The 15,412-nt window shown below is 43.2% G+C and overlaps 2 protein-coding genes across 10 annotated transcripts in view; one reads left to right on the forward strand and one right to left on the reverse strand.

Annotated features, from left to right (window-relative positions):
- The window catches only part of RNF141 (ring finger protein 141), a 37,281-nt gene extending 34,060 nt beyond the window's left edge, over positions 1–3,221 (forward strand). Inside the window, exon 6 of the mRNA XM_041729810.1 lies at positions 102–3,221. Coding sequence (XP_041585744.1) covers positions 102–252 — 151 coding nt within the window. The 3' untranslated portion in view covers positions 253–3,221. The remainder of the gene's footprint in view (positions 1–101) is intronic.
- Positions 3,222–4,899: 1,678 nt separating this feature from the next.
- AMPD3 (adenosine monophosphate deaminase 3) overlaps positions 4,900–15,412 on the reverse strand; it is a 46,467-nt gene continuing 35,954 nt past the window's right edge. For all 9 annotated transcript variants that reach the window (XM_041729801.1, XM_041729806.1, XM_041729800.1 and 6 more), the window contains 6 exons: positions 14,800–14,926; positions 12,070–12,233; positions 10,830–10,950; positions 9,510–9,683; positions 7,970–8,080; positions 4,900–6,865 (listed from right to left, as the gene is read on the reverse strand). In XM_041729801.1, the coding sequence (XP_041585735.1) occupies positions 6,689–6,865; positions 7,970–8,080; positions 9,510–9,683; positions 10,830–10,950; positions 12,070–12,233; positions 14,800–14,926 (874 nt within the window). In that variant the 3' untranslated portion in view covers positions 4,900–6,688. The remainder of the gene's footprint in view (positions 6,866–7,969; positions 8,081–9,509; positions 9,684–10,829; positions 10,951–12,069; positions 12,234–14,799; positions 14,927–15,412) is intronic.

Genomic DNA, 15,412 nt, shown 5'->3' on the forward strand with positions numbered 1-15,412 from the left:
ACTTTTTTTAAAGTCATGTACATGTATTACTTTTCAAACACACCTATTTTTTAAAAAGAAGAAAAAGAAAACAAACTGTTCTTTATTTGACTCTCTGATAGGAGTGATCGACACAGGAATTGCCCTATTTGTCGCCTACAGATGACTGGAGCAAATGAGTCTTGGGTGGTATCAGATGCACCCACCGAAGATGATATGGCTAACTATATTCTTAACATGGCCGATGAGGCAGGCCAGCCCCACAGGCCATGACCTTGGGGTGAAGGTCTTCTGTTGCTATTATGAGCTACAAACACTTTGGTCATGGGAGAAGAATGCAGGGATATTGTGGCACAGACACAGAGAAATCAATTTTCCCTACCCTCTTATTTTCGCTATTCTGACAATTTGTTCCATTTCTTTTGATAAACTTTCCATGTCTTCCATTTATAGTAAACTAAAATTTGCTACTGTTTTAGACCATATTTTTCTATTATTTATCTGTTCTAATATATATTAGAACTAATTGCTCTTGAATCCTTTGCTGAGGTAACAGCAATATTTCCAGAGGCTTCTGAAACACTATTTTTCAGGGCAGGAGTATTCTGGAATCTATTTAGTTAGGTTTAAAATAAACCTTGAATGTTAAAAAGTTGTAGCCATCTGAGAGAAAATTTGAAGTGACTGAAAATGTAGAATATATCAAAGTGCATGTTACTACTTAGTCTTTCTGCTGGAATCTAAGGAGTCTGTATGCCCCCTTGTGGTTAATTATTGCTCCTTTAATAATTTTTACTTGAAATGATCCACAATTATTTCATAACTTTAGCAGTGTGTTTTGGAACTACATGTTTTTTACTTAAAAGCCTTTTTTTCCCCCCCATGCTGTCTAATATGGGTGAGGACTATAAAGCTGGGTGTGACTTTGCCTTGTAAATGGATTTCTGCTGGGGAATCTTCTTGGCTGTTCGGGAAATGGCTTTCCCACAGCTGGGAAAGTGTTCTAAATAGCTTTTGATAATGCTTATGCATCTTGGAGTTTCAGAAGGAAATTTTTCTTCATCACAAATCCTGAATTTTGTATTTCCAAATTATGATAAATCATTCAGTATTGGTTCGTGGTGCTTTTATTTTCTTAACTTGAAGGCATCTTTCTGATGTTTCAAAGTCTTCAAATTTCTTACATTATTAAGAGAGAAGAAAATAAGGTATAGCCTTTTAAACATATGTACAATAAACACCTCTGAAAATTAGGAGATAATTTGGCTTTCTACTATTTCACTGTACTTCCTTTGAAATACTCTGAGAAAGTGTAGTCATGATGGAATTATGATTTTCAGTGACACTTCATTTTTTAAAAAATTTTTGTTTTATGTTAAACATTAACATTTTAGCATATAATAAAACTAAAACCTGATGTTTCCTTTAAAAAGGTATGTTAACGTTCCATGTAACTTTTCTGACTTATTAATGGTAAGTTGCAGATATTACTTATTTTCCAAAATACCAAAGTACACCTTTAAGTTGCTGCTTATTGATGGAATTTTTGGATACTAGGATTTTAATAGGCATGCAAATTAAATAATTCATTTCTATAAAAAAAATGTCTGACCAAAGGTAGCTTGATTTGACCCAAAAAATACTGATAATTAATAGGCTGACATTCATGATGGAGAGAGCTCAGTACCAAATAGCTAAACACTCACTATGGATATTTATACAGGCAAGGTATCAGGGAATCTGTCGTATCAATTTGGCAACGCATTTGATGGTTTGTGTGACCTTGAAAAAGTCCCTTCTGCTAAGTTTGTTGGTTCCTTCTTTAGAAACTGAGATTTTTCTGTGGTTTTCATATTTTATTTCAGCAGTAGAACCTTTTTCAGGTAAAATCTTACTCAGAACCCCTACACATACATGCTACCTACCCTGTCCCACACACGCATACCATCCCTCTATATGAAAGTCATATTTTATTTTATTAATATAAATGTCCTTATGGAAACTTTATATGCCATAATATATTTTATAAAGTCAACCGAGAAAAACATATAATACATTGGTAATATCCAGGATATTTGGATTTGGTGAGTAATACAGCTACATGATGGCAGTTGTTTTTTAAGTTAATTTTTTTCAAAAAACAATTTTTTAATTCAAGTCAGATTTGCAGAACCTTGAATCTCCTCCATCAGTCTTAGTATTCCATGAAACATATTTTGAAAACCTTGGGATAGATGATGTCAGACTTTTCCAGCTCTAAGATTCCAAACTGTCCTTTTGGATTAAGCTTGCTGAGTTTAACTCAGATTGCCTAATTGAAGACTGTTTCTGAAAATGAACAAAGTTGCCATACAGGGTTTTGGATCTTTCCAGGTATAGCCGATGATCTTATCCCTCAAAATCCTTCACCTTTCAAGGAATTATTTGACAGTAAACCCAGCGACTTGATATTGCCCAAACCTTTTTACTTTCCAATATGAGCTCCAGGTCACTAACTGATCTACTGTGAAATAGAAAGTGTTTTTATTAGTCTTATTAAATAAATGAGCACAGTTTTTTTGCCCACTCCATTATACTGGGTGGTAATTCTTTAGATGTGAATGTTAGGTAGGTTCTACTATTATAACTAATCATAAAAGTTGTAAATTTGCTTAACGGATGAAATGTACACTTTTTGAATACTGTATAGCTTTGTCTTTTTCAAATATGAAGTACTTAAATGCACTTACTAAGATAGGAAATATGATGTGTGCCTTGTAGGATCTGTGAAATGTTTTCATGAAGTCTAAGGAATTTGTTTTATAAGTTATAAAGTTAACTAACTCAGTAACAAGAAGTTTACTCATATTGTAATGCTATAGAACTTTAATTTGAGAAAATGTACTTGACTAGGTACTGAATTTAGAAGTTGAGAATAATAGTATCTGCTTTATTCTTAGGACAAACTGGTATATTGTGCAATAATCTTTAGCAAGTAAATTTTAGATTATTGAAGAGACTTTTTTCTTACCTAGTTTCACATTCTTATATACTAAATGTTTATATTCCTTAGAGGACTATTTTGTATTGTGCTCTGGGGAGTTGTGATGTTTGTGTGCTATGTTTTAAAATTCATCTCAAATTGGATTCAATTTCCTTATACCTAATATATATCTGAGTTATAAGGCTGCTTGAAAATACCTTTTGGTTCTGTGATTTTTAACACTGGAAAGTTGGGATTCATTAAAAGGCAGTCTCCAGAATTTGTATTTTTAACTGGTTTTTTTTTTTTTCCTTCATTTTCTTCATTAAGTCAAACTTTGTCTATCCAGGAATAAGAAAACTAGTTGGAGATTAGGGAAATTAGCTAATCACCCACATTATGATGGGCAACATAATGACAATATGATACAAATAGTAAATAGTTGACAACATACTTTAATTTGTTCTCATGTCTTTTTACCCTGTTGGACGGTAAAAAGTAATAGATAAAATACTCCACCCTATGGTAGTTTTGATGTTTACCTTGCAAAATCATTTCCAGAATTAAGGAATATAGTTAGAGAAGCCAGTTAGAATCTTAGTGCTGGGAAGAGGAAAGCCATAAGAAAGAACAGTAGTTTATCATTGAATTTGCTGATGTACATCATCTGGAAGAAGTACACATTTTAGTATCAAGAGACATAAAAGCTTCCTCAGAGATGTAGTTTGATAATCTTGCAGCTGTTTATAGCCTTACTCTCTGACATCCTTGATCTTTCTGATAAAATACTTAAAGGAAAGGTTAAAGATTTTTAAATTTCCAAGAAACTGTTTTTCTGATTAATGTTCCCTCATTGCGGTTAGTTATATTTGTTCTTTATAACAGTCATAGTTCTGGTATCAAGTACTTAGTTCTATTACCAAACATATCCCCTTCAGTTGGGTCTACAAGCCCCAAAAGAGGTGAGTATTGTTTCACCAATGCAGCACTCAGAAACAAGCAAAGAGAAAGCCAGAGGGTTGTGCTTTCAACTCTGCTTTATTCCAAGATAAGAAGAAATAAAGGCCCAGAACAGGCCTTGGTACATACCCTCCCAGGGGCTGTGATTTGTTTTCATGTGGCAAAGAGCAATGTTATTAATCATTTCAACAGCAGAGTTTGAAGTAATATATACATGAACTTGAGCCTTTTGGAGTAAGGGATGCATGCCTGAAAATGTGTTCTTTTAGAAACATGAGCTAGTGTACACTTGCCTTTGATTCCAACTGTGAACACAAAAGAAAGTGGAGATTTATCACCACCACCCCCAAAAGCCAGTCAGGTACAAAGATGTGATAAAAGTGCAAAGCACTATTCAAAAAGGTGTCTGAAAAGATTGCAGGACAGGTAAAATCAAACAAGTTTTGGCTAAATAGACTCAAGTAATATCCAGCTAAAAGGAACACGTGTGGCTTTGCTCAGGAACTGTAACAGGGCAGAAGTTAGAGGAAAAAGATAGCAAAGGTTTACCTTCTGGGTCTACTGAGCTTCAGTTTAAAAGTTTTGAGTATTTCTTTGAATGTCATCCATGTCTGAGTCTTAGTAAAAGATAAATTAGTAGTTATTATTGATAGCTTCTCATGATGCCTGATCTTTTTTTTTAATGTTTTTATTTCAATATAGTTGACACACAATGTTACATTAGTTCAGGTGTACAACATAGTGATTCAATTTCTCTATACATTATGCTCTGTTGCCACAAGTATGGCTAGCCACGCTCTGTCACCATATGACACTATTACAGTATTATTGACTCTTCCTTATGCTGTGCCTTTTATTCCTGTGACTTACTCATTTCATAACTGGAAGCCTGTTATCTCCCCCTCCCCTTCCTATGTTATCCATCTGCCCATCCCTTTCCTCTGGCAACCAACAGTTTGTTCTCTGTAGTCTGATTCTGCTTTTTGTTTGTTTATTCATTGGTTTTGTTTTGCTTTAAACAGTATTAACTTGAAATAATTTTAAATTATTGAGCCATAGTCCTAACAGACTTTATTTAATAATTAAAAATAAATACTTGGTACAGATAAAATGACAATGAAAAACTATAATAATTGCTATGTTAGGACAAATGTATACAAATGGGGGCTTTTCAAAAATAATGCCTAAGGTAAACACTGGGTTTTCGGTTAATTTCATCATTAGCTGGAAGAGCACACGTCTGCCTAATAAACAGACTACATTTACTGTCCCGTATGCTAAGTTAACCAGTGGAGGGGATAAGCATTATAAAGTCACAGGACAAGACCATCTAAATAAGCATTTTCACAAGCAAAAATAGAGTTCTTCTAAGTATATAATAATTCAGAAGGGCTTCTCATAATCTGCACTTGCCCACAGAGATAGACAGAAAGGTCCTTGAGCAGCTTGTTGAATACTTGGAGCACATCTCCTTAAAAAGTTGCCAAAAGAGAAATTCATTCAGTTATTCAATGTACATTTATTGAGCACCTACTATGTACCAGGCACTAGTAACACAGATGAAGAGTACATTGGTAAAGCTTAAATTCAGATTGGTCTTCAAAAATGCTTTCTGATGAATCACTAAATTCTACCTCTGAAACTAACAATACACTATATGTTAATTAACTGATTTTAAATTTTTAAAAAATGCTTTCTACCTGGCCCCCTGGGACCACTTGTATCTTCTGAAGAAGTCTGCATGTTAGGTAAGGGAGAAATTCCACCTTTTTAAAAAAAAAAATGCAGAGGTTATAGTGATTAAAAAAAAATCTAACATCTGTGAGGCCTAATGGAATAGTGGGGAAAGGACTGGATTAGGAGTGGGGAAACTAGTTCTGCTCCTATTATTATCTTTGTGACCTCAAGCAAATTTCACCTCTCTGGCCCTAACTCTTCATAATAAAATGGTAAGTGGGCTACAATCAGAATATTAGAACTGAAAGGAACAGAGATCATCTAATCCTATGTTTTCCACAGTCCTTAGTTCAAGTGAAAATATGTAGAAGGCCCAGTGTAAAAGTGATGAAAGCAGAGTTGCTTGGAAGAAGGCAGCACCCAGAATCTCCCCAACCCTGGAGGAGGATTCACAGAACAACATTTGAAAACCACTCATCTAGTCCAAACTCTTTTCAGATGAGATAACCAAGACACAGAATAGGCGCAATTGGTTCAGTGTGCACATTTGGCTTCCTAAATAGAAAGGAGGGCAGTGGGCTAAATAAAACTGTAAGAAATTCATTAAAAATGCAAATTGTCAATAAGGATGTTTTCTCTCAAAGTAGTTCCTTTATGAAAGGGAGCTTTGAAATTGGTTTTGTTTAAGGCAGCCAGCCAGCCAGAGGCTGAAATGAACAACTACCAACTAGCCTGCAGGGTCGATAGCGGATTTTGGCAGAAAACCACACAGACCTCGTGTCAGTAGGCACTGGACCTCGTAAGATCCTGGCCCCAACAATGCAAGCACTAGCAGTTTCAAGAGAAATATTTGGAAATTTTGGAAGGAGTACAGACAAGTGTCCAGCTCCCAGATCCCCAAGGAGGAGTCACCATCTATTACTCAAATACTAAACAGAAGTGGGCATGTTAGATCTTAAAGTGAACAGTGCAACCAAAATCACTAGTTTGAAAGTTCTTTAGAGGCATCCTCTCCTTGGAGGACGGTCCTAGTTTGGTATCTTGATCACTGTTAGTCACAGCTGACTTGAAATTAAACCAGAAAGTTGAAATGCACGTCCACTGCTGGACCTATTTGGTCAGAGCTGTGATCTCTTCTGATTTCATGGCATCAGACAGGAAGCTGAGCTCATTGCATAAGGTCTCATATCGGAACGCCATCCGGATCTGAGCAACATTTGTCTTTCGAATATCATTTCCTTCAGGTCCTTCTTTATAATAATTTTGTCCCAGAAACTTTTGCTTCTCCTGTGGAACCAGAGAAGTACAAATGAAAACATATACCTTAGGTTCATTTTCTGTATCCACATGGCGGCTTTGACAGCCACCAAATCAGACCAGTCCCCCTGAAGTTGATCCTCCACCAAGACATCATTCCCCACAGAGTTCTTAAAAATTCCTCCTGGCCTCTGTCCTCAAGGATGTCACCCTGACACCCACATTCATTCCCTTCATTTCTGACTATGCTTTCCTTGTTCAGAAGGGAAAAATAAGACCTCCAAGAGCTGCTGGCAATGAAGAAGGCAAGATGAAAGCGTGAAGACTCTTACTCCCACCTGAGAGTTGACACAGGTGTTTCTGGGGAGGCCAGTCTTAGGAAGCAGGTCTACATAATTGAATCTTGAGCCTTTAGCTCTTCTCTGCATCGGCATCCAATAAGAACAGCACCAATGCAGCCTCTTCCTGTACCAGTGACATCACCCAGGGGAGGTACCCAGGAGAGCCTAAGACCCCGTGTAGAGCCATGGTTCTCAAACCTGGCTCCACATCAGATCGCCTAGGAAGCTGTTAAAAATAAAAAAAATTAAAAAAAAAATGCCTGATGTCTAGGTCCCTTCCCTACAATTTTTTATTCAATCTAGGTATTCTTCACTATCCAAGAAATACTGAGTGCCTTCTCTGTGCCAGGGACTATTCTAGGCCCAAAGAGATATAATGCTGAACAAAACAGTCTAATGGAGCTACTGTAATGGAACTCACATTCTAGAAGGAAAGACAGGAAAACACATAACCACATATTATAATATCGATAGTAATAAATGCTATAAAGGAAAACAGATTAAAGGGACAGAAGCTGATGGCAAGTATGTGGCTACTGTAGAATGGTGATCAGGGAGGGCTTCTCAGAGGAGGTCATATTTGAGGGGAGGTCTCAGAGGGTGAGAGAGCAGCCTTGAAAATTCAGGGGTCTCCCCAGGTTTCTCTAGGACATTAGTTTCAGTGGAAAGATACCCTGCTTGTCTTCACTGATCTCGGCACCTGGAAAGTGCCTGGCATGCAGCAGGCGCCCACTGTACATGTGTTGCAGGGACAGGAGGGACAGAGGGCAGCCAGCACCATCACACCCCATACCTGATGCGAGAGGCCGCTCTGCAGCACACTGTTCCTGGCGATTTCACACAGGTCACACGTGCTCAGCTTCCACACTTGAGCTGCAATTGCATATTCTTCCATAAGTGCTTCCTAGATCCCACCCCCAAGAGCAAATGTATTAGATAGTAGGATATCCCTTTCAATCCTTCACATATTTCTAAAGCTAGAAACATCAGACAGACATTGCAGATTTAATCTTTCTTTAATGTCTGGCACCTGGATAACCGGACAACATTCCCACTGCCTCCCTCTTAAATGATGAACTCGTAAGAGCATTTCTGGCAAATTCCTAGGTTTCTGAAGAGAGATATATCAAAGAACACCTACACATGGACTTGCTGAACAGCACATGTCTGAAGCCCTGTGTCAGTCATACGGATGCCAGCCTCTGCTCTACTGCGACAGTCACCCTGGTCACGTACACGTTAAGTACGTGCTCTATAGCTTTACTCTTTATTTAACACCACTTTCTTAAGATTGTCCAAAAATAAAAATTAATCTCAAAGTATAAAGAGCAGGGATAGAACATAAAATAAGAATGAGAAATGATCAAGTAGTGAGACAGTAATCCCAAAAGGACTTAGGTTTGGATTGTGCTTTTGCATTATCTCCTAGGATGTGAAATGTCTGCCGTTGATCACAAGCTCTTCCACTACCTGTTCTTGGACACGCAACTGCCTCTGTAACCTAGAGCAGCAGTTCTCAAAATAATGAACCAAGGTCCCCAAGGCCTTTTAAAAGGTCATCCCTCTCCCAACTATGTATCTTTGTGAGACAAGATTTTCTTCATACACTTTGGTAAAAACAAGGCATCACAACAGATTGAAGGCAGATGCAGATTTGAGAGTCCTACTGTCTTCTATTAAACCAGACATTAAGGAGATTTGTAGAAATGTAAAACAATGCCATTCTCAATGCCATTTTTCTGTTCGGGGAAAATACGACTATTAAATGAGTTAATATTTTTTCAATTTTGCATGAGTTAAACATCACTAGATATGTAATCAACAGCTTTCTGAGACCAAAGCTTAGAGAGCCTGTCCTGGAAGACTCAGGCACTTCTGTTTTTACTAACCAATGGCTAGTCCCCAGGCATGACTTTACCTCTCCCTTCCCCTCCCCCTGCTCCACAGATCCAGAGTATTATAATAACAGTATTAACAAAATGTTAGCTAACATTTTGAGTACATGCTATATTCAGACACTCTATTAGACTCTGGTTCATTTTCTTAATGAATCCTCAACATAAAGTAGAGGTAGACATAGAGACAGTTTCATCCCTATTCTACGGATGAAGAAGAAGATACAGAGATCAAGTAATTTAACCAACATCACAGAGATAGTAAATGCCAAAGAAAGGGGAAATAGAGAAGGCAAAAAATTAAACTGTGTCTTTAAGGGCTCAAGAACTCCAAAGACAGGACTCCTGGAAGGAACACTTTTCACTAACCAGGAACTTACCCTTTGCCTTCAGTGGGCACCAACCCCCGCCCCAAAGGCAAACTGAGCGTGTGCTCACCTTTGTGTAGTGGAATTGCATGGGGTCATCGGTGGAGAGAGAAACATGCAGTCCCTTGTGCAGGAATTCCCTCAGAGGGTTTTTGGAATATTCAAGGAACAGACTGTTGTTGCTAAGAGGAGACATGGCAATGGGGATCTGAGCCAGGTAGTAGAGATACTGCAACACCGGACTCTGTAAAAGAACCACCAAACTCAGGTGATGGGTGCCAGAAAGGGGAGGGAGGAAGGGAGAGCAGGAACATTCATCAGTGGAAACCGGGGGTCTGGATAGTATCTGTGCAATTCCCTAACCAAGTGTGAGTGCCCCAAAGCCAGGGCACCCAGACCCCACCTCCCCTTCCCCACCTCTACGTTCACCTCATATATCACATGCCCATCTCTTCCTGGGCTGCCCTCCACAGCATCTTGGCTCCAGACAAGACCCAGCTCAGGGCAGAAAGGCAGCTGCAAGGCCCCAGGCTACCCCTAGCCTACATAATTTGCATCCCTCCTTCAGGCACTGCCTCCACTGGGTCAGCCCAGGAGATCCCCATTTTTGTTGTGTTGCTTTGACCACAAACATTCAGGTTAAGTCTGTAAACACTCTGGCTCCTCAGAGATCGGAAGGGGCAGACCTGACTGGGCTAGAGTGGTGTTCTGATGTAACACTCACCCCCACAGGATTGTGACACACCATTATACCTTCCCAGGATCAGGGCAGAAGAGGAGTTTGAGCAAACATCCTTTATGAAGTGATCCAAAATATGGAGAAGACAAATGGACAGAGTTTATGGTTGCATTATTTACACAAGCAAAAAGTTGGATGGACTCTGTCCAACAACTGGACACGAGTTGAATCAATTATAGGCCATCCAAGTGATGGGCCATCGTCCCAACAGCCTTTAGAATGAGGAGCATAGATACTATGTTGCAGCACAGAAAAATGCTTATTCAGAGTTAGGAAGCAGAAACAAAAACATCTGTGCTCATAATAAGCACATTAGAAATATGCTCTGGTAAAAAAGATGAGCATTATAAACACCAAAAAGCTAATAATGGCTATTTCTTTTAAAGTAATAGCAATAAGGGGCTTTTTTTTTTCCACCTCTCCGTCTTTGGGAAAAACCAAATTGCAATGTGTTTGAATATATTCCTTTCATAATTAAGTACAAAACCAAGATAACTACAGACAGCCCAACCAAAAAAAGGCCCCAGCCTTTTAATGTCACTGGCCAGAGCCTCTCGAGGGCAGAAAGGAGCCCAGGTGATCCACTCCCCACTAGGGAACCCAGAGTAGGACCATCCTTGCAGGGTCAGCTTCCTTGAGTGGCCTGGTTACCTTCTTGAGGAGCAGCCCGTGGGAAATGTTGTCAGCAGTAAGGAAAGCAGACACCAGGTGGGTGATGGAGCCAGCCTCCCCGCAGTGAGGCCGGAAGAGGAAAGTGCTCAGGCCTCGTTCCCTGCAGAAGTAAGGCTCTTGGTCAGCAAGGACCCCTAGTTCAACCTACTTCGGCCCCACAGGCCTAGGGCCCACACCCCCAGCTCAGGACATACTCGAGGGGAGATGGTTGCCCATGGCAGAATGAACACAACTGACATGGGGGGCACGCTGGAAACTACTCCTCCCAAAATACAGAGAGCCAGGTCCAGAGATCTTCAGAACCAAGAGATACCATCCCCGAGGAAGAGAAGGGGGGTACCTAGTGGTAGAAAGAGACTCTCCTCTGTCCCCATTCACTCCTCACCTACCCCTTGGAGACCAGGTGCACAGACCTTCAGTGCAGCAAAAGCCACGAGAAACCATCAAGTCCAACTACTTGGTCATAAAAATGACCTGGGTCAAACCCAGAGAGTAGAGTCAGGCATTGGAAACCCCTGGGCAGGTCAGCAGCAGAGCTAGAACTCAAGCCCCTACCTCCAGAAGCTCGGCCCAGACTGCCCCTCCCCAACACCAAGCCATCCCTTTTTAATCATGGTCCATCCAAAACCTTCCTACTCACAGACTACACTGGCTTAGGCTGAGCTAGCAAGGCCCCATGCGAGGGCAGGAGGGAGGCAGACTTGCAAGGGGAGAATGAACAGTCGAGTGCTGGCTGCCCCGGGCACCCAACTCCCGCCATTACATGCCCCCCATGTAATTTGCATTGTTTGCATTGGTGGGAGTCTGTGCAGGTAAGACCATGGGACATGAGTTCCGTGTGGGCGTGGATTTAGTCTGTGTTGTTCCCTATTATATGTCCCATGCCTAGGACAATGCCTGTCACATAGCAGGTACAATCATGTGTTACATGCATAAGTGCAGGTATGAGCACTGTTGGTATAGTGGAAGGAACACACCCCATTTCTGTGTCATATCAGAGATGGACAGGTACACATGTAGGTGTTGGTATGTGTATGCACACGCGTGTACAGGCAGAAGGTTTTGCTGCATTGTGTGTACGAGCTTGTCTGTGGTACAGTGGCGTGCCTGCATGTGCATGTGGCTCTGTGATTATGTGCCCTGTGTTGTGTGCTGGGGCATATCCCTGTGTGTGAGGTCTGAGGGCACACAGACATGTGCAGGGGCTGGGTGCACCCACCTGCGGAGGTTGTTGAGCACCATGATGTTGGCATACATGTAGTACAGGTAGTAGCTGTAGGGCGGGTTCTGCTCACTGGTCCAGATGTCTGGGCTGGGGCTCTTGTCTGAGAACATATGGTCGCTGTGCTTGGACTCATCATCCACACTGTCAAACCCTGTCACCTGGGCAGAAAGAAGGGTCCTGCATCAAGCCAAGGCAGATGAGCTGCCAAAGGCCTTGGCATCCAGGCCTCCTGGGTTCATACCTCAGCTGGGGACCACAGAGCCTGAGACCACATTTCTCCCAGTGATGGGGAGTGGGCACAATGCCCCAGTCTGTCACTCCGTGGCTTCTAAAAGTATCCAGGAGACCAGACTGGAGAGTGCCAAGCCCCGGTGTGGTAGTAGTGATGGGTAAGGGAAAACTCAGGCTGGACCAGGTGGCCAGTGAAACAGCCATACCCCCTGCCCATCTCTCTGCTGCGCCAAGGAGGCAGCCAGGGCTATAGGGTACAGAAAAGCTGTGAGGGGAAATGGGCCTACTGGGCGGCAGGCCGTAAGCACTTACCACACATCAGCTAATATAACACTCAGAGCCATCCTGTGAGGGAGGGCCTGGCTGTGAACAAACCAGGCCCGAAATGCTTAGGGAGCCTGCCTATGCAAGACAACCAGGCTCTGAGCCTAAATGGGCTCTGGGTCTTGACTGGGGCTGCAGGTGGAGGATGCCCCTGGGATGCACCTTTGGGGCCACAGGAAACCAACCTGGATTCATCACAAGTCAAGGTGGGCCCCATCCAAGAGGGCACCCTCGGAAGGATGAGCTGCGGTTTCCGGGAGGGAGATGCTCTGCTCCCTGACTCCTCCCTAGGAACTTCCCCGAGCCTCCTGTCCTACCACAGCAGCTAACCTCAGCTGGGGCCCAAACTTTGCCCCTAGTCACTAGCTTCCTGGTCACCTGGTCCCAGACCTTAACCAAAGACCTATACCTACAGAAGATAGGGCGTCTCAGCCAGCACATGGGGCAGTTCTGCTAACATGTCTCCCCCTTTCACTCAGCCACAGCAGCACTTTGGAAGGGGCTTCTGCAAGACTGTCCACCCTGCTCCACAACTGACCCAAACTGGGGACCCCGGCCAGGTCTGCCAGCGTCTCCCATTGCCATATGGGCAGTAGGTGCCCGGAGGAGCGAGGGACCATGAAGGTCTCGGCAGAGTCTTCCTGTCACAGAACCACATGTCCCAGGCAATAACCGAATTGCTCCACAGCTTCCAGCATGGCCTGGATGGGTCTGGGGCCAGGGAAGCCATGCCTTAGCCCCTTGCCTTAACTGAACTATTCAGGGCCTGGTCTGGGGGTAACAGCCCCTCACCTGAGCTCTGTATCCAACAGATGCAGGGCCTCAAGCACAAAATTGTCCAACCTCCAACTCCTCCTCCTCCCCAAGGCTGTTCTTCCCCGACTTGTGACAGTGACCTCTGAAGGCATGTTAGACCCTTCCCTCTGGCTCACCTTCAGGCCTTGCCCAGGTGCTGTCCGTGCTACAGCTATGCCCACCTCATGCCCACAGGCCCTAGGCTGCCATCCACATATGCCTCACTTGTCCTACTTGGGAGGGGCATGAGGATAATAACACCTGCTCGGGAGTCAGGCACCTGTCTACATAAATTCCAGCTCCACCACCTCTTAGCTTCATGTAATTTCCTCGTGTGTGAACTGGAGCTAGTAGCTTCATAAGGCTGTTGTGAGAATTAAATGAGATAATCCATGGGGAGCACTTAACAGTGCTTAACACACAGCAAGCCCATGACGATTCTGCTTAGCATTAACCCCAACAAAATTACATGAAATAAGGTAATCATGAGGCTGAAGTGAGATCATGTCACAGCATAGATCACAGGGGCAGGCAACAAACACTCAAAAGCCATGAGCTGTTACCACCCCCCAGCATCTCTCTCTCTGCTGGAGGAGGGCCCCTGACTCTCATCTTGCCCCTTTCTGCCCACCTCCTGCCACCTTCTGTTCCAGGCCTTTTTCCCCACAACACCCGGAATGGTGTTTGCCTAAAACATAAAGTCAGTGATTTCCCTCCGCCTGTTCAGACTTTTCCCGGCAGCCCCCCAGCTCTCTGGAATCTTCCCTACCACCCTCCATGTCAGACCCCCAGAACCTCCACAGCATACTGAGCCCACTTCTCACAGTCTACAGCCATCTCTATTCTGAGAACCCAAAGGGACAGATCAGCTCCTTCCCCACTCCTACCTTTTCTAGGTAACCTCTCCTCCATCCCTTCTTCCCCTCTCCCATAACTAGCCAGATAAATCTGTGTTGTGGGGCTCATGTACTCAACCAAACATGATGTGAAAACTCTTATTCTAAGGTCAAAGCAGGAACACTGAAATGTCTGCATTTCTAAAGACCTGGGGCTGCTGCGGGGAGCTGCTGGGGGCAGGAACTGGTCCTTCCAGCCCCACCCGGGCAGGAACTGACTCCTCAGTCTCTCCCCATCTCCCCACCACTGTCTTCTTGGCACCCCACCCAAGCCCCAGGGCTGCCCCCGAGGAGAAGGGGACTCCCCCCACCTGGAGCCAACTCGTTATTTTAGAAATTCAGTTTCTTGGGACCAGTCACACCATGACTAGGGCACAAGACAGAGAGGATCTGAGAAGGAAAACCTGACCCAACCCTCTTGGAATCCTCACTTCCCTTCACCACTGTGCTCATCGCCTGAAGCACCACTCACACTTACATATTTAAGGAAAAGATGAAGCTCCTGGTGATCTTGGGGGTTGATTGTGGCCTCAAAGAGGGGCAGGAAGATGTTCTCCAGCATCTTCCCAAAGCTTGGCAACAGCTTCTTTGACCTAAATATGTCACTGAGGGAAAGGAGAGACTTTATTATTAAAGTGAACCCAACAGCCTCCTTGGCCTGTGGGAGAGCAATCCCATCCCTTTCTCAAGCAGCTTGTATTCCCATCTAACACCCAGAGTAGAGCCAGAGATGTGGCTTGAGCACAGGTCCTTCTGCTCCTCTCCAGCTCTCAGCAAGTTCTGCAATACTGGGCATTGGTTTGCAAATTCAACACCCACCCATGCCCATCAGAGAGCTTTCCTAAGCTAGAGGCCATGCTGAGAGTGGGGTATTGGCACTCAGGCTGATGCAAGGTCTGAGAGATGAATTAAATTTCTCAGTGATCCAAACTCTCTGCCACTCAGCTCCATTCCCCTAAACCACATATCCCAGTCTATTAAGGGACCATGAGCCCCACATTGGCCAGATGGGAAAGGTCAGCAGTCGTCTGAGTCATAGCCATGGAGAGGGCCAGCAATGTGGGCCACCACCAGGTTACTCATGCCCGGGG

The sequence above is a fragment of the Vulpes lagopus genome, chromosome 15, assembly GCF_018345385.1.
Source record: "Vulpes lagopus strain Blue_001 chromosome 15, ASM1834538v1, whole genome shotgun sequence".
NCBI lineage: Eukaryota > Metazoa > Chordata > Mammalia > Carnivora > Canidae > Vulpes > Vulpes lagopus.